Raw genomic sequence first — 18,249 nt, 5'->3', positions numbered from 1 at the left:
TGAGGATGGGCTGCCGAGCCCTGCAGTAACTATATCTAATATATATAAAGAGACTATATATTGTATGTTTACTCTTATTTTCAAAATGAGAACGTGAATAAAAATGATGAGATCAAGCATGTCCCTGGCCAGTGTGTCAGGTCCTGCCTGAGACTCTTCTGGGCGGGGTCCAGAGTATCCTACAGTCCAGGGTCAAGGGCTTGAGCTGTGTGCCCAGCCCCTCCTCTGGCACTCTGAGGACCTTTCCCTCCACCTTTCCCTCCACCCTGCCCTTAAATACTGACTTTTGGGGCCTACTGGTCTCCCTGGCACCTCTCCTAGAGTAGGCATGTTTGATGCCTACTCTACCCAAGCAGATGCCATCACCTTTTGCTGTTGGCCTAGAGGGCTGACATCTGTTTTAGTTTTCCTCATCTCTCTGCCTTTAGGGAGGCTCCTGGGAGTGACTGTGGAAGAGAGAGTATGGGCAGGCAAAACAGATAGTTTGGCACCAGGCTTGTCTGGGCAGGCCGTTCCCCACCCTGCATCTTCGACTGGCTGAGTGTGGGTACTAAGCTACAGCCGCCCCAGCTGTCACCAAGGACTCTCCATGTATCCCCAGTCCTGGCATTTTGTTGGCTCCCAGGAGAGGGCAGCCAGACCCTGGACAGGGCTCTGACAGGAGAGCTGCCAATGGGTTCTCAATGCCTTGCCGGCCGGTGGGCCATCAGCCTGTTTTGGAGGGAGAGGCAGCCTGGTGCCCTTGCCTATTTTAGCCACAGCCACTCCCTGCAGTCTGCCCACCTCTGACACATGTCTACCTTCCCAGTTGCCTGGGGACCAGGCATCATCAGGGGCACCTAGCCCTCTACTGCCCCACCTCTGACCCCTGGGTATTACCATGCTGTCTTAGGGACCGCAGAATCTACAAACAACTAAGGCTGTTGATTGCACAACCCTAGTTGCCACATCACCTGAAGTCTCCAGGCTCAGAAGGCCCTGCACAAACACAGCTGGAGGCCCCTCTGGCTGTGGACTAGAGGAGCAGGGTTTTGAGCACTTGAGGAGAAAGACTCTCACCCTGGCCTGCCATGTCACCTGCTGCCCCTGACCTGCTGGGGGCCCAGCTTCCACCCAAACACCCTGTGAGTAGACTGCTGGCTCAGCCATCCAGAGACCTCAGAGCTTTCTGTGCCCACCCCTCCACCGCTAAGGGCAGAAGAGTTGAAGTGTAGGGTGGTTATCCCCAGTGGGGTCATGATGGGCAACTTGAGGCTCAGGGCCAAGCACCTGGAATGAGGAGGAAGCTGATAAGAAGGGCTGGCCTGGTCATGGAACATCTTGGTTTCACCCTCCTAATTCAAGCTGTGCTCAGTCCTCAGGCGATCGTGGGCAAGACCTTATCATGATTTTGCCTCTCCTCCCACAGCGCCCAGCATGATGGGACCCAGAAGTCTTAATGTACTCAGGGAGAAATGGGCAGAGCATTCTCACACTCAGTTCCTCAAGCCTGGGTTTTACCACGTTGCTGTACCAGGAAATCATGCATCCGGGGCCACCATTGGGGGCCCAGACCTTTAGAAGAAGTGCATTAGGGGATATTCAATCTGTGCTCTTCGGCTTGTCCCTCCCTCACCTCAGTGAGAAGACTTCACGTGCCTCCTCCCCACCTCACATGATACTCCCTGGTCCTAGTGTGCTCAGGCCTCCCCACTCTCAGGGCCTGATGCCTCTCAGGGACCTTGGCATCCTGCAGAAGATTCTCTAAGGTCCTAGACCTTCCCAGCCAGTTAGGGGAATTCAATGATAGCAGCCAGTTATTTCTGGAAAGTCCAACAAAAACCCAGGGGCCCAATGGGTGCCCCTGTGTGCCAGCCACTGTGCTAAGGCCTGCAGCGTGACCTCATTTTACATTTTTTAATCTTCGACTAGTGGTTTGCTGTTTTTGTTCTTTTATGGAGAGAGTGATTCTAGACCATGGTAAGATCAGCCACACAAAGGATTGTGGTCTCTCTCCCACCCTTTCCCAGTTCTTAGTTTTCCTTCCTTAGAAGCAAACATTATTGCTGAATTTTGGGTTTTTTCCAGAAATATTCTATGCATGTATGCAAGCAAATCCATGGAGATATTTCCTTAACAAATGGTAGCACAGTCTACACTACCAGCACTTTCCTTTTCTTACCTATGTACAAACACCCACCTCAGTATTCCTTGTGCAGATGGGCTGCCATTAGCCAGTACCAGCTGATGGACATACAGGCTGTTTCCATCTGCTGCCAGTCCAAGCAACAGTGCAGTGAATATCTTCCTACATAAACTCCTGCTCATGGGCACAAATGTAGCTGTAGGATCTAAACCCAGAATTGCTAGGCTAGAGAGTGTAACATTTTACATTTTATATTTTAGTTCTTTTGAAAAGATAATGCATTAACATGGTTCAAAACCCAAAGGCAAAAAAAGGATAGAAGTGAAAAATTCTTTATATTTCTCTCCCCAAAGGAACCATTGTTACCTTCCAAAGAGACTCAGTGATGTCTAATATGGTTTTTACCCTTTCGATACACAAATGGTAGCATGAAATACACCCTGTTCTGCACCTTATATCTTGGAGACTTTTCCATCGTCAGTCCATCATGGAGAGAGTCCTAATGGCTTTTTATAACAGCTGTGTGATGTTCCAGCGAATGACAGTATCATGAACCAGTACCCCCACGATGTCCATTGAGTTGTCTACGGTGCTGTTAGTACAAGTAATACTGCAAAGAATATTCACTTTTATACATCGATAACTTCCTGAGATGGAAATTGCTAGGTCAAAGGTAGGTTTGTTCATAATTTTGATAGCTGTTGCTAAAAATTCTTGTTTACACTCCCACTAGCTAGGAATGAGATGCCTGTTGCCCTGCACTCTCACAAACTCAGCATATATGATGTGCGCCCAAATGATGGGTGAAAAATAGTGTCCTACTGTGTTTTAAGCTTGCCTCCATTCATGTATTTTTGAGCCATTTAAATGTCCTTTTCTTTGAGCTGTCTTCATATTTTTGCCCATTTTTTTAAATAGTTATTGGTCCTTTTCATCCTCATTTGTCATTATTGCTCCCCATTTTGTTACTGCTTTTTACTTTGCTGAAGTTTTTTTTAATGTAGTCTTCTTTTAATCTCTTCTTCTTTCTAGTACTTGTCTGATCTTAGTTTTTGCATTTTGATCCTGTTCCATCTGGGCTTTATATTAGGGATGAGGTAGGGATCCAAATTCCTCTTTTCCCAGATGGTTACCCAGTTGTCTCCACACAATTTACTGAATAATTCATGTTTTCCCACAGATTTTAAATGTCATTTTATCATATACTAAATTTCCACATATATATATGAGTACTTTTGTGGATTCTGCTCTGTACCAGAGAATTTGTCTATTCATTGGCCACTGTGTTTTTAAAAAAAGTATTGTATCTATATTTTCATTATTTATAGTGTCCTTTTATTTGCCTTCTTTGTTCCATTTGAACTTTAGAATTTGTCTTTTAAAAAGAATTGATGGTATTATTTTTATTTGAATCACATCAAATGTTTATATTAACTGATGGAGAATTGACATTCTTATAATGATGTCATAATATTAATATTTACATATAAATACAAGAATAGATGCCTTTGCATTGGTTCATGCTTTCTTTGATGTCTCATTGTAATGTTTTAAGTTGTCTTTATTAAAAGTTCTTGCATGCATATTTACTTTTTTAAAAACTAGCTTTATTAAAGTATAGTTGGCAGACAGTATTATATTAGTTTCAGGTATGCATCATGATGATTCAATATTTATATATCTTACAATGTGATCACTACACTATGTCTACTAACCATCTGTCACTGTGCAAAGTTATCACAATATTATTGACTATATTGATTTATTCTTGCATAGATTCATGAGTGTTTCCTCTCTTTTGCTTCTTTTTATAAATGGGCTCTCTTTATTCTTTTCCACATATATTTATGAACTAAATATACATTTATAAATATATAGAAATGATATATAATAAAATAAATATCAAATTATATAATATATAATTTTCAACAAAAATACATAATTTATTCAGATTTTACTTAGTTTTGCCACTCATGTGCTGTTCTGTCCCCAGATCCCACATTCCATGTGGTTGTCATGTCTTCTGAGTTTCCTTTGGTCTGTGACACTTTCTCAGACTTTCATTGTTTTTCATGACTTTAATTTCAAGGAGTAGTGGCCAGGTATTTTCCAGACTATCCCTCCGTTTGGTTTTGTCTGATGTTTTTTTCATGGTGAGACTTGGGTTATGGGTTTTTGGAAGAAGACTTAGTGAGGTGCCTTTCTTGTTACGTCATCTCAGGGCTACACGCCATCAACATGCCATCGTTGTCACATTAGTCTGGATCACTTGGCCAAGGTAATGTTTGCAGCTTTCTCTACTGCGAAGTTTCTTTCTCCCCGTTTCTGTACTCTGTTCTTTGGAAGCAAGTCGTAGGTGCAGCCTACACTCTGAAAAGTGAGCGGGGGCAGGGAGTAACAGCAAAAATTATTTGGAATTCTTTTGTAAGGAAGATTTGTTTCTTCCCCTACACTTATATATTAAATCATTTATATTAGTTTGGAGTCACAGAAATCTATTTTATAATGTGGATTTAATCCAAAACCACATTATTTTGTTGCTTAAATTGTTCCAGCCTTGGCCATTGGGAACTCTTACAGGTAGGCTCTTTTGTTTCTTTTTGTATATTCCTTACTTTCCGGCATTACGAGATGTTCCAGACTCATCTTGTATTTGTGCTGCCCCAGCTCTAGGATCAAACATTTCTCCAAGAATCCTAGTTCCTTTTATTGGAGGTGGTATTAGAAACCAAGATGTGAGTGCTGGGTGTGTTTGTTCCTCCTGGGGTGGCACTTCTAGGCCCTCTCAGCGAACAGAACAAGGAAATGCCTGTGTGCATTCTTACCCAAGTATACACGTGTGCTCCTCCATTATGTTTTGTAATTAGTAATTATTTGCATATAAAAATAAAATTGTTTTATATGTTCAAGTTTTGTCCCCTCTAGCCTTACTGAATTGTCTTGTTTTTCTCTTTGTATCACCTCATTTCATCCTACAACTTTATGCAGTCAGGACCATTATTATCCCATTTAAAGAGAAGGAAACTGAGGCTCAGAGAGTTTGAGTAACTTGAACAGATGACACACCCTGCGAGAATTTTTCAAACTCAAGAAGTCTCACTTCGGCAGCCTAGAAGCCCTGTCCCTGCTGCTTTCTTGTGTCCTGATAGCTGTAAGACCCACCCTGGCCTTCAGGAGGCTGAATGGGCAGTGGCATTATGATGGTGACCAAGGACCTATTATGTGCCAGGCGTCTGCACGGTAAGGGGTACCTGCCCCCCATTCAGGACCCAGGGAGGTGAGTTACTGCTGGAACAAGTAGCATGGAGCTGTGGTTAATAGTCAGGACAGACCATAATTGTCAATGCAATGGCCCAGATGGCTGGGCCAGAGGAGTCCAGAGCGAATCCCCCTGGGAGCTGGACACAGTCCAGGATACTTGACCCCAGAGAGTATCCAGAATCAGGCCAGCTGGGAAGAAGCTGTGTGGCAAAGGTTGGGTGGTGGGGGGCACCCACCTGGCTTTGGGAGGCTGTGGGTAATGAACTTGGGGATGCAGAGTTCCTTACCTGGTGCCTTCCCCTAGCCAGGCCCTCTTAACTGTCTCCCAGCCTACCCTACCTTCTGTGGCTAATTCTCCAGGGCTCAGCTTAGTTGTGTCTTCAGGCCTTTCCTGAGCCCCTATCCTTGACCAAGCTGGTACATCACTGGGGTTCCCTCAACCCTCTAAGCTTGCACAAGCCTAATGCTCCTGTTTCCATCTGCTGTGCCTGGCTGTATGTGTGTGTGTCTCACAAGCCGCAGAGGGCAGGCCATGTGCCCAGTGCCAGGTCTTATGTGCTGAAGGAGCACACGTGTGGATGCTCGGTGGGTGTTCTCTGGAGTACTACATGGGAGGATATGAGGGCCATAGGAGTGGTGGTACAGCAGATAGCAGCCAGGCTGCCTCTCCTTGGAGAAGAAGTGAGGGGATTCATGAGAGAAACTCTGAAATTTACATTACATGTAGACAAGCAGCCCAAGGTCTCTCTGGCTTGCTAGTCTTTAGGAAGCTGGCACTGGCTGCCCACTTATGTCACAGCTCGGCTCAGTCCCCACAGTGACAGAGCTTCCACCTCAAAGTCCCTCCCCACAGGGCCACAGGCTCCAGCTGACCTCCTCCTGAAGCCTCTCTGGTCCCTGGACCCAGATGAAATTGGCTTCTCAAAAAGTCAGGCTTGGTGGCCCAAGGTCCTGGGTGCCAATGAGTTTTTTGTTTGTTTGTTTTTTGGTTTTTGGGTTTGGGGTTTTTTTTTAATGCCTACAGCACCTGGTATTTCTAGGTGGTCTCCCATCCAAGTACTAATCAGGCCCGACCCTGCTTAGCTTCTGAGATCAGATGAGATCGGGCACATTCAGAATGGCATGACCATAGACTTCCAATGCTTATGCTGCCACTTTCCTGCTAGAAAATTTGGGGCAAATCATTGCATCCCTCTGAGCCTCAATGAGCACACAGCAATGGGTCAGGGCTTTACACATCACAGGTCTTTGATAAATGAGAACTACTGCTAGTGATGCTGATGTGTTTCCTAGGGAACACGTCACCCCTGCAGAGTCTATAGGACTTCATGGGAACTTTAGGACATTACCTGTCCAGGGTGTTCTCCATCATTCCAAAACTACGTACTGAGAAACCACACTGGAACTCAGATATGCACCCCCACCAGCCCTGTTCGCTGTTCCTGAAGAAGCCCTGCCCAACAAGGCACTCAATTAGAAAGTGAAGCAAGAAAGGTTTTCCAGAAGAAGGACACCCAGAGCTGGCTCCCAAGGGTGGGAGGAAGCAAGAGAGGGTGCTCCAGGCAGGGAAGTGGGCCCCACTGAGGGCCTTTAAGGAAGACCGGTGTGATGTGTGCCCCACACCCTGCTGCTGGGTGCCAAAAGGAAGGGGGCCTTGTTCTCCAAAGGAAATGAGATGGCTCACAAAATCCATAAGCCTGAGAGGGAAAAAACAGGTGAAGGAAAAATTCATGGCAGGAAAAGAAGATGAAGTCAGGAATCTCCACTCACTGGGCTGGAAAACCTGGAACAACTGCCAGAAGCATCCACAAGTCTGGCTCTGAGCTCCCTAGTGGCTGAGGAGAAGAGTGAAAACGGACCCAGTTCCCTGATCCAATATGAGAGGATGAAAACACACCCAATACTCTGGACAAACACCAGCTGCTCCCTGGAGGATGCACCCCCTCCTCACTTCAGGGTTTAGCTCCTCCTCACCCCTCCACTTCCCCCAGGCTGGGATGTGCATGTTTGTGCTCTTACAGTTCCTGGATCCCAGGTGTTCCAGAACCTTCTCTCCTAAGGTAGGGCTTTAAAAAAAAAAGAAAACCCATTTCAGCACTCTGGCAAGCAGTAAGGGAAACCCTTGGTCGGCACAGAAACAGAGAAGTCTGGTTTTGCCCAGTACGTAGGCATCTGGTCAGAGCCCTGTCTGCAAGGAGGAGGCAGGCAGAGGAGAGGGGAGCCGAACAAACCGAGACTTTCCAAGCCTGATGGAGAAGGAACCATCCCCAGGAAGGGAGGATTTGGGCTTTGAGGGAGCTACAGGTGGAGACTCAGGCAGAAAACTTGGCCATAGCAGTGAGAGAGGTGGTGTCGACCATTTCTGGATCTTTCAGCCTTGTTGGGACAGGGATTCGGGGCTGAGCTGCTGTGATCGGGTGTGCACTGGGCTTCACACCCTCTTTCCTGCCCTCCCTCCATGACTGCCATTTGACATATCGTTTAGTGCTGGCCATTTGCTCCTGTGGGCAGAGGAAGGTGGGAGGAGGGCTCCTAAGAGGGAGACCACAAGGCTGCAGTTCAGGGGCCACCCATTGCCCTCCAACTTTGAAGAGTCCCCTCTCCAGCCTGTTTTCTCCTCGCAAACGGAGATACCAGGTTGAGGCTGTAAATTCAAGGGTCACGTAGGTAATTGCTTAGTAAAGGGCCCTCTGCTTTGCAGGTTCTCAAGAAATGGTGTCTGGTTTTGATAGATACGGAGCAGAGCGCCAGCGCAGTGCGGCTACTCCCCCAAGGTCACACAAATGGGGCCGGATCCGACCCCAGGCGGCCTGAGTCCAGTGGGCCGGGGTTTGTCTGGAGCCAGCTTCGGGGAGCGGAATTTGGAGGAGCGAACGCGGACGTGGGCGGGAAGGGCTTCTATTTTGGAGCGGGTGAGAGGGGAGCGCCGTGCGCGGGGAGTGCTGGGTCCCTCCCTGGGCTCCATGCGCCCCAGTCACCTTCCCGCGACCCTTCCCGGGAGGGGCGTCCCGAGCGAGTAGGGGGAGGTGGGAGGGGCGGAGGGCGGTTACCTCATCGCCGCCTCTGGGAGGCTCTGCTCGCTCGCTCGCGCCGCCGGCTGGGGCAGCCACTCCGGGCGCCAGAGCGAGAGAAGGACGGAGGAACGGAGTCGCCGAGAGGCACTGCTGACCCCCGAGCTCCGCTCCGCTGCGGGACCCTCGCGGCGAGGAGGTCGGACCTTGGTGCTCTGGGCTGCCCACGGCGCCTCCAGTCGCGCTGCGGGGTGGAGGTGGTGTCTGCGCGCGGCGCGCCGGGTCTGTTCTCTCCGAGCTTCGGCATCCCCGGAGCTGCTCGTGCGTCCGCCGTCGGCCTTCTCGGCTGTCTGCCCTCCCACTGCCGGCCCAGTCGTCCGGCCTGGCCTCTCCGGGCCCTGGATGCTCCAGGGGCGATGAGGAGCGCAGCAGAGCTGGGGCGCACGGGGCAGGGCGCGCGGGGCGCACGGCGCGGCGCCGGCCCATGAGGCTTCTCAGCACCGGGCGCGGCAGAGCGCGCGGGCCATGGGGGGCAGCCTACGGGTGGCCGTGCTGGGCGCCCCGGGTGTGGGCAAGACGGCCATCATCCGCCAGTTCCTGTTCGGTGACTATCCCGAGCGCCACCAGCCCACAGACAGACCGCGCCTCTACCGTCCTGCGGTGCTGCTCGATGGCGCCGTCTACGACCTGAGCATCCGCGACGGTGACGGCGCTGGCCCGGGTCAGAGCCCCAGGGTTCTAGAGGTAGCGGCTCCAGGGGCAGAGGGGCGTGTGAGGGCGTGTGTGTGTGTGTTGGGGGGGGAGATGCTCGGTGCACACGTGCGTGTCTGCATGGACAGCCCCAGGGTGCCCAACTACTTTTATGGATTGAAGGATGAATGTGTGCCCTGGTGTTTGTGCGTCTCATCCCTTCTCACTGGCTTGGAGGTGCACCAGACCAGGCCTGATGTCGGGTGATTTTTGCAAAGTGGCTTTTTCTCGCTGACATAAGCGCCTCTATATCTGCTTCCACTGGTGGGTCTGGATCAGTGTGTGGCGAAGCATGCTTGTGCTTCCCTAAAGGGTGAGCTTTATGTGTCTGGGGCCTTGAGCAGAGCCACAGTGCAAGAAGTTGAGGCTAGACGTAGGGGTGTATTTTCGCGGGGGAGGGGGCATTCCTGTGACCTGGAGCAAAGACTCATTTAGTAATTTGTGCAAAGTATAGGACAGACTGAATCCTTGGAGCTGTATGCCAAGAGATGAAGAGGCAAGAGCAGGCAGAATTAAGCAGGGTTTCCAGGAGGGGTTGGCATTTGGGCTGAACCTGTAACCATGAGTGAAGTTTGGATTAAAGAAAGTGGCAAAAGCATTCCAGGTGGAAATAAGAGCATGTGCTTGCAGCTGCCAACACTCAGTGGTCGTTGAGGACATGGAGATACGTGCTTTGGAATTAGTCTTAGGAGTAGTAACTAGTCAGGGTGTGGAGGGGAGGGAAGGATCTAACGCGAGTGGAAAGCTGGAAGGAGGAGGAAGAAACTAGAGGGTGGGCTGAGAGAAGACCCAAGGGAAAGAGGGCTCATGGTTGATGGGCTTCAGGCCAAAAAGTTTGGAGATTTTTACCCTAGTGGCCATGAGGACCATCAGCCCCAGGGAACTTGGGAACAAGGCTCACAAATGGAGACGTCCAAGGCCTGATGTTGAACTCTGGGTTTAGTGTCAAGGCCCTTGCAGAAGGTCAGGGTGTGGGAGAGTGGGTAGGGGGCTCCAGCAAACCCAGCCTCCCACCCCCAGGAGTGGCCGGACCATAAGGACTGGAGCTTGCAGGACACAGACGCCTTCGTTCTGGTCTACGACATCTGCAGCCCAGACAGCTTTGACTACGTGAAGGCGCTGCGGCAGCGCATCGCGGAGACCAGGTGAGGATGCGGCAGGAGGTGAGGGGGGAGGGGAGCATTTGCCAGTCTCTATGGGCCTTTGCCGCAGAGGAACGATGGGCTCTTCCACCTTCATAGCCTGGCTTCAGGCCTGCCAGGCCAAGCCTTTGTCCATGTAAAGGTCTTTGGGCCACAAGGGTCTGGTGTTTGCCAGGGGTATCTGGCCACAAAAGATGCTCCTGAGTGTATATGCCCATTGGGGGAATTCTCCAGCCATAGGGCCCCCGGCACTGGGACCCTCATTCCTATCTGGCCCACAGGCCGGCGGGCGCACCCGAGGCACCCATCCTCGTGGTAGGCAACAAGCGGGACCGGCAGCGGCTGCGCTTCGGGCCTCGGCGCGCACTGGCCGCCTTGGTGCGCAGGGGCTGGCGCTGTGGCTACCTCGAGTGTTCTGCTAAGTATAATTGGCACGTGCTGCGTCTCTTCCGCGAGCTGCTGCGCTGTGCTCTGGTTCGCGCGCGTCCTGCGCACCCAGCCCTGCGCCTGCAGGGGGCGTTGCATCCAGCACGCTGCATCCTCATGTGACAGAATTGGACAAGGAAGCCGTTGGGATAACTGGGCAGTTTGACTGGAACCACCAGGGACCTGGATTGGACAAGCTTGCCCAGCTTCTCTCAGATTGGACAAGATAGTCTCCTCCCTTATTCGATGAGCAACATTCCTACCCAATTTCCTGGGCGACAGAACTCTCTTTGAATCTTGTTGGACCCAACCATGTCCTTAGCCCCATTGGACAAGGTCAGTCCTTCCTGGAACTTCAGAGTCATGACCCTATTGGGAGGAACAGACTTGACTATGAATCTAATTGGGATCTCTCAGACTGCTCCTGGAGCTTCATTGGACAAACTCTTTTTAAGTCACACCTCTCGGGAGGTAATAAAGGAGGAAAACAATTCCTGTGTACTGGCATTTCTGGGATGGGAAGGGTACTTTTCAAGACTGGTGATCAGAGGAGCCAGGCTTTGTTCCTGGCAGTTAACTCCAGAATCTCAGCATGTAATGAGGGCTCCCAAATGGGTGTCATAGCCCCAAGGCTGAAATCCCCAAGAAGCGGACACAAGTAGCTAGAACAAAACTTTACTGTCAGGCTCTGCAGGGCCACAGGACCTCAGGAGGGGTCCTCATGGGGCTGGCCCAGCCTCCTCTAAGGCATTCAATAATATTAGTAATTAAATAGCAATGCTCATCCCCCAATCGGAATGTACAACAGAGGTCCCATTGTGCCATGTGGTCCCAAGGGGTCTGGTCCCATGAGGTCTGGTACCCAAGAGGTGCAGGGGTGGGGGGTGTTCCCTGATGCAGAAGGGTTAAGGCCACAAAGGAAAGGAGGAATGGGGGCCTGGGGTTAGCTGGGCTGGTCCATCACATCCAGGAATCTGGCTCAGCCCTTGGACTGACTGAGTGCAGGGCATGCCAGGCCCCAGGCTCTATGGGTCCAGATGGGCGGCGGGGACCCCTAGGAGTGGGGATTCGTGAGGGTTTTCGGTCTGGCTGTGTGTCCATCCGGCCCCGTGCCCAGGTCCTCGGGGGCTCAGGGCCAGCCAGGGGGTTCCCAGATGCATCTGGCAGCACCCCCACACCAGGGCAGGGGCTGCCTTCATCAGAAGAGCTGGACAGGGCTAGACCTCGGTGCCCAGGCAGCCCATTGGCCATCCGGCCAGAATCCCCCGATTGGCCACACTTGCCGCCCAGGACACTGAGGGACGAAGAGGAAGAGCTGGAGGAACAGTAGGCTGAGTCAGGAGCTGAAGGGTCTGGGGCCCGAGCTGGGTCAGGGGCTGGTCCAGTGGGGGTTCCACCAGCAGCAGCCTCAAGGGCTCGGGCGTTGGCCAGGAACTCCTCTTCCAAGCGTCGAAACAGTTGCTGTTCATGTTGCGGGTCAAGCTCTAGAGGGGTGCGGAAGACGCTGGCTGGTGTGGTGCCCAACTCTGGACTGGGGCTGGAGACCCGAGGGGGCCGAGGGGCTGCAGGGCTGCGGGCTCGAGGAGTCTGGGGGCTGCCCCTGCCAGAGCCCCCACTGCCCCTGCCCCGTGGCACCCAGGAGTGCTGCCCATCTCGGTCCCTACGCACAAGCAGCACAGCCTGCTCCTCACGGCTCTGGCTCCGGGCCCGCCGGGCAGGGCTGGGGGCCAAGAGCTGGGATCCCTTGCCTCCTGGGGCCCCCCGGGGCCGACTCCGATCTAGCTGGTCTCGGGACTGGCTGCGAGGGGTAGGGGGCCGTCTTGGGGAGGCCGGGGTGCCTGTGGTCAGTCGTCGGCTGGGCCGCTCTCTCCAGGGACCAGTGCTTGAGTCGTCGCTGCGGGCCCCAAGGGGACCACTCTGGGCTGAGGAAGCTGAGGAGTCACTGTCCCCGGAATAGCGTCGGGAGCGGGGATGGGGGGGTAGCTGATCCCGGGCCCTGGGGCAGGGGAACAAGAGAGAGGGGCATCATGGAAAGAGGACTGGCGAGTAGAAAGGGCAGGGGAAGAATGAAGACGCAGATTTGTGGTTGGCAGGGTGGGGAAGACACTGTGGTGCTGGAGGTATTGGTGGGGCTGACAAGGCTCTGTCTGTCCTGGGGACTCAGGAGAAGTGAGACTGCAGCCAAGCTTCCCAGCCAGTCCCCCACCCCCCTCCCTCACCCCAAGACAGAGGAAGAAGCAACGCCTCCAGGGCCCTAAGCTCCCCCTCCCCAACCCTCCTGTTTCCTGGGCAGGCCAGGAGAAAAGCAGGGTTAGATTGGCCACCACCCAGGCCCAGGGCCCGCCCCAGCTGTGTTGTTCATTTGGTTGGGTTGCCATGGAGAGGGGAAGCCAGGCCCGCCCCCACCCACGGGAACTTTTCCCAGGGTGTGAGTCACTCTGGAGCACAGCCTTTTGTCATCCAGTCCAAGGCAGACGCTCCCACCCCCACCTCTAGAGCCCTTACCCCCATGTTCTCCTGCCCTCTCACCTGAGTGGGGTCTCCAGCCCCTCCTTTGAACTGCGTAGACTAATGGGTGTCACTTCGGGCCGGGAGCCCCTGCGCTCAGCCCCTGGGGCTGGGCTACCAGCTCGGGGGCTGGGGGTGGGTGACACCCTCTGGGGGGAGAAGGTACGGGTCCTTGGCTGGGGTGGGCGATGGGCTGCCAGGAGAGAAGACAGAGGTGGCATGTGAGAGGTGGAGCCACAGAGATGAGCCCCCTGCCCGCCCACCTCTGCCGTGGGCACTGACCGGTGGAGGAGCAGCGGCAAGGGTCATGCTTATCCAAGTAGTGCTCCAGTGTGTCCCAGCCACCACCCACACGCACCATCACGTGGCTCCTCAGCACCTGTGGGAGCCCCACAAGGGTCGGTCACAGCCTGTCCCATGGGCCTGGCAGCCCACCCCCTGGGTTCCTGCCTGCTGGGCAGCCCCTCACTCTTACTCGCACAAAGATGAGCAGGCTCGAGTCTCCCACGCGGTACTTCCCCTCCGAGACCTTGATCATGGGAAATTGGTCTGGGCAGGTGCAGTGGCCCAGGATCTCCCTTACCTGAGGCCAGAGAGGAAAGGCTGGAAGTCAGGGATCCATCACTCCTCCTGGAGGTTAATGTCAGCGACTCCAGGGTCAGGAGGAAGTCCCTCCAAGGAATGGGGGCATGGAATGTGTTGCCCCAGACTTGAGTGCAACCTCTACACTTGACCTTTCACAAGCTCTGCTTCCCCTTTGGCTATCAGGGGTCAGAGAAACTGACCAGATGGTGGGGCTGTGGTCAGGCCAGGACCTGATACCCAGGTGAGGCGCATCTCCAAGGCCCCTGACCCTGGGGGAGCCCTGGAGCAGTCCTCACTCTCCCTTCACTCGCTTCACAGACATGAAGGTTGAAGTCCACAGGGAGGCCAGGTTCTGGGAGGAGGCAGGTCACAGGACATGAGTGCAGGGGGGTCTACACCACAACGAGATGGGGTGCCACAGACACATGGGGCATAGTACATACCAGCATGCACACACAAGTCACTCACCTGTCAAGTATACAACTGCCCACAAGTCCCTCTAGGCCTAGAGCTGCCAGGCTGGCTATGTGGGCAGCCCCGCCTGCCTCCCCACTCACAGCAAAGCCAGAGGAAATGAGCAGGTGGAGCCTCGGGTGACCCTGGCCCAGGATGGGTGGGGTGGCAGCCTCTGCCCACATCATCCGGCTATTCCCCTCCAAGACGGGCACATTGTAGTCCTAACCCCTTGATAAGAAGGAAACTCTTGGCCTGGCTGCGGGAGTATCAGGGACACCTAGGTCCTGGGAGAAGGAGGAGGAAGCTGGGGGCAAGGTCCGGCACCTCCTATGCTCAGAGTAGAACTAATTCTGCAGCAGCTTTGGGCTTGGCTTCCCAGATAAGTGATATGTGCAGGGCCCCAGGGAGTGGGAAGGGCCTGCAGAGCCCCCTGGGAGCTTCCCTAGGCACTCACTGAGCCCCTACTGTGTCCCAGGCACCTTGCCCAGAGCCAAGCATCACAGGCACCCACTCAACCTTGAACTCCATGCTGTTGTAGATGCAACTATCTAGCACTCAAGTGAGGGAACAAAGAGGGGCTCAAATCATGTGGCCTCTGGATTAAAGAATACACAGCACTTATCTGGTGCCTGGTTAGCACATAAAGGAAGGGGGGCAGTGATGCAATGGAGCCCAGATTTTATCCCAGGCCAGCTGAGCCGTGTGACCTCACCCAGCACCTCTCCCTCTGTGGGCCTGCTCATCTCCTTGGAGCCGGGTATACACTTGGTACTCAACACCTGCACCCTTTCCATGGGGCAGATCGTCCTGCAGAGAGGTTCAGGGACCAGTTGTGGGCACTGGCTCTATTGTCTGGTCCCCGGTAGCGTAAGAGCATAGCAGGGCCTAAGGGACTCACCAGCTCATCGAGGTTGCGCAGGTCACTGGGCGTCATGCGGGGCCCACGGGTCGGAACCCCGGATGCAGTGGCAGTTTCTTCGGTGTCCTCCTCAGCAGCGGGGGCATTGGGGGCTGAGGGTGCCGCGCGCAGCTCCCGTTCAATCTCCTGTTCGAACTGCACGAGGCGTGGGGCGAGCAGGCCGAGGCGGGCCCCGCGCCGCGCCACCTCCAGCAGGCAGAGCACCACACTTTTCTCGTTCTTCCGCAGCACCAAGTCCTCAGTCTCAAACATGAGCACTTCAGGCACACCCAACTCTGTGCGGCACCAGCCGATGAAGGTGGCCACGTTGTCGCGGGCCATGAAGGAGCCGGGCGCCACGCTGTGCATTTGGAAGGCCACACCGCGGGCCGGGCGGGTAGCAGCCAAAGCACGGGCGGCCTCAGTGACAGCATTGGCATGTTGGCACAGGGTGGTGCCTGTGGCCAGCCCTGTCAAGAAGCCATCGCCACCACCGGGCAAACCCAGGCCGTACAAGGCATTGAGCCACTCCGCCAGGTCCTCCTTCATGGCTTCCACGTAGGCCTCACTCGAGCGGAACGGCCGCACACTCTTGGCTGCTGAGCCCGCGATGCCCGCCACTGGGTCCGCCATGCCCGGGCCAGCCAAGTCACTGTGGGCAGGGATACAGGTCAGGATTGCTATGAGGACCCAGCAAGCACTCGGTACAGACTAAGCCATTGACCACCTGCACCTACCTGTCATTTCAGGCCAAATGCCTGGGTTTGAGCCCTGGCTGTGAGAAACTTCTCTGTACCTCAGTTTCCTGGTCGGCAGAATGGGCACAATATTATCTTCTTCCTCCGACCTAATGGGAATAATTTTATAAATTACTTAGTATCTGTGTTTGCTGTTTGGCTTTTGGGGGGAGGATTGGGGAACTGGCTGGGTCCTCCCTCCCAGGCACGGAGGCTCCCATCCTTACTGCCCTATGCGATAGGGTTAGAGCTGAGCCTGAGAGAAAGCCCGCAGTTGCAGACTCATAGTGGACAGGAGAGGAACCCAGGTCCCAACTCAGGGAGGGGATAGCCCCAGTGCTCAAAGGTTCTGCCAACCCCCTCCCACCCCCGGAAGGTCCTGGGTCCTCCCTCAGCCCCCTTCCCTAAAGACTGTCATTATACAAACGACATAACAGTAATAGTAACAGTGACAGTGGCCAGTGCTAACCGCGCAGTGATATCTCCATTTTACAGGTAAGTAAACTGAGGCGCAGAGAGGGTAAGAACTCCGTCAAGGTCGCAGAGAGCAATGGTTGGTGGAGCCTGGGCCCACGGCGCTGGAGCCCGTTGCTGGTCCCATGCGTGATCAGGCAGCCCGCTGGCCGGGGCCAGGCCCCGCCTCCGAGGAGCCTCCCTAGCACCCAGCCTAGCGTGTGCTGCCGGGACTCAGGATGGCCTCCGCCAGCCCGGCCTGTCCTTCCGGACTTTGGCCCAGAGAGGGTGCAGGGCTTCCCAAGGTCACACAGCCCCGGGGAACAGAGGCCGCCGCCACCGGGTTCCCCATCGGTGCGCACCCGCAGGGCGGGAGGTGCTGGGGGTCCCCCGCGCTCACCTGGCTCATCCCGGGGCCTCGGGGAACATCGCCCTGGCGGGGGCCGGATCCGGGCTGGGCCGCCGCAGGGAGGCGCCGCCCGAGCCACAGCTGATCCTGGTCCCGCCGCCGCGGCCGCTGCGCCAGCCGTCTCCGCCCCGCCTCCCTGGAATTCGGATCCGGCCCGGAGGGGGCGGGTGGGGCCGCGTGCTCTTAAAGGGGCCGCGCAGTTCTCGGCCTGGCAGGGCGGACTAGGGGAGGAGCTGTAGTCTCCTGACGGGAGGCGGGCCAGGAACCCGGTCTGTGACTAGAAGACCAGGCACTCCCGGCCCCTGGGCAGAAGCGAGACCAGGGCCCCCAGGCGACCCTACTGGCCCAGATGTCCCATCCCCATACAGCCTAGTCCCCCCACTTCCTTCCACCCTCCTTGGTCTCCTAGAGAGGGATTTGGGCGCTTCTAATTGCACCCGTTCTCCTATAGTGGCCTCCTTGGAGAAGGCCTCTCTGTTCCCCAGAAGAACTCAGGAAGCGATAGAGGCTAGGGGCTGCAAAGTCACCTCCGGCTGGAGTGGACCTCTCTATATCAGATAAATGAGGCCGCCTTACTCTGAGTGGTGAGCTTTCTACCTGAAATGTCAGCCTCAGAGAATGGGAGGATGGCCCCTGCTATGCCCACTGGGCGTCCTGCTCCACACTGAATGTTCATTGTTAGCCCTGAGGTTAGGAGAACCCCTTTCTCTGATGAGATCACTGAGGCTCAGAGGGTAGGCCGGTGACTAAGAGGCCTGGGGCCTGACTCCATGACACTTGTCCTGCAGGCAGAGAGACCAGTCCTGACCACTTCTGGTCCCACTTCTGGCCTGTGAGTCAGGCACTGAATTAAAGGGTGAGGAGGGTATGAGCCAGCCTGATCCGCCTGGCTCAGGAGGGTTAACCCCCACTGGTTTCTTTTCAAACTGCAGGGGAGGGACCTGGCTGGGATCAGCGGGAAATCCTGCCCCCTGCTGCTGCTGGCTGGGCGGGGACCTCAGGCCTGGCTGGGCAGCAGCCTTGACGGCAGGCGGGGTCAGCTCAACAGGGGAAGAACTGCTAACAACAGTCAAGGCTCAGAGCTTTAATAAAGCTCAGACTGTGTGCAAGGCCTGCTCTGTGCCCTTGACCTGAAGGAACTGGTATGTCACCTCTCTGAGGGACACTTTTATGCTCAAATGAGGGCTCAGTCAGCTGGAGCCAGGGTTTGAACATGACTATGAGGGGTATACCCTCATTCTGGGATCAGGGGCATTTATTAAGTACCTACCGTATGCCAGACCTCCTGGTGCCAGGCTCCTCACGTGTATTTCACCGGGTCCTCACGACCTTTCAAAAAGTGTGCTCTCACCCCAGTGCTTTGGATACCCAGGTGGTGCAAGCCCCACTCTGCCCTCTCCTCCAGCTCCCTCCTCTCACTACAGAATGAGGAAGGCCAATAACTAGAAATAGTAATAGCTGACACTTGACAAGTAATAGTGATGGCTG

General features: G+C 54.5%; 3 protein-coding genes and 1 pseudogene across 3 annotated transcripts; 2 read left to right on the top strand and 2 right to left on the bottom strand.

Moving 5' to 3' along the window:
• The first annotated feature begins 99 nt into the window (after nt 1–99).
• Nucleotides 100–8,913, top strand: LOC120601972 (collagen alpha-1(I) chain-like). Its single transcript, XM_039861944.1, has 3 exons — nt 100–2,798; nt 5,114–7,803; nt 8,088–8,913. Exons 2-3 carry the CDS (start codon nt 7,636–7,638, stop codon nt 8,883–8,885), a joined length of 966 nt encoding a protein of 321 aa, XP_039717878.1. The 5' UTR covers nt 100–2,798; nt 5,114–7,635; the 3' UTR covers nt 8,886–8,913.
• LOC120602030 (uncharacterized) lies at nt 6,402–6,520 on the bottom strand (annotated as a pseudogene).
• Nucleotides 8,896–11,206, top strand: RASL10A (RAS like family 10 member A). The gene is made up of 3 exons (XM_039861945.1): nt 8,896–9,141; nt 10,168–10,292; nt 10,571–11,206. The coding sequence occupies exons 1-3, from the start codon at nt 8,923–8,925 to the stop codon at nt 10,836–10,838; spliced, it is 612 nt and encodes a 203-aa protein (XP_039717879.1). The 5' UTR covers nt 8,896–8,922; the 3' UTR covers nt 10,839–11,206.
• Nucleotides 11,207–11,374: 168 nt separating this feature from the next.
• On the bottom strand, nt 11,375–16,909 carry GAS2L1 (growth arrest specific 2 like 1). Its single transcript, XM_039861943.1, has 7 exons — nt 16,753–16,909; nt 15,900–16,009; nt 15,163–15,814; nt 13,699–13,806; nt 13,506–13,602; nt 13,245–13,416; nt 11,375–12,711 (listed from the first exon to the last, which is right to left on the bottom strand). Exons 3-7 carry the CDS (start codon nt 15,793–15,795, stop codon nt 11,676–11,678), a joined length of 2,046 nt encoding a protein of 681 aa, XP_039717877.1. The 5' UTR covers nt 15,796–15,814; nt 15,900–16,009; nt 16,753–16,909; the 3' UTR covers nt 11,375–11,675.
• Between the last annotated feature and the right edge of the window lie 1,340 nt (nt 16,910–18,249).

Source organism: Pteropus medius, unplaced genomic scaffold (genome assembly GCF_902729225.1).
Source record: "Pteropus medius unplaced genomic scaffold, Ma_sr-lr_union100, whole genome shotgun sequence".
Lineage (NCBI taxonomy): Eukaryota > Metazoa > Chordata > Mammalia > Chiroptera > Pteropodidae > Pteropus > Pteropus medius.
This window is presented reverse-complemented; position numbering and strand designations above follow the sequence as displayed.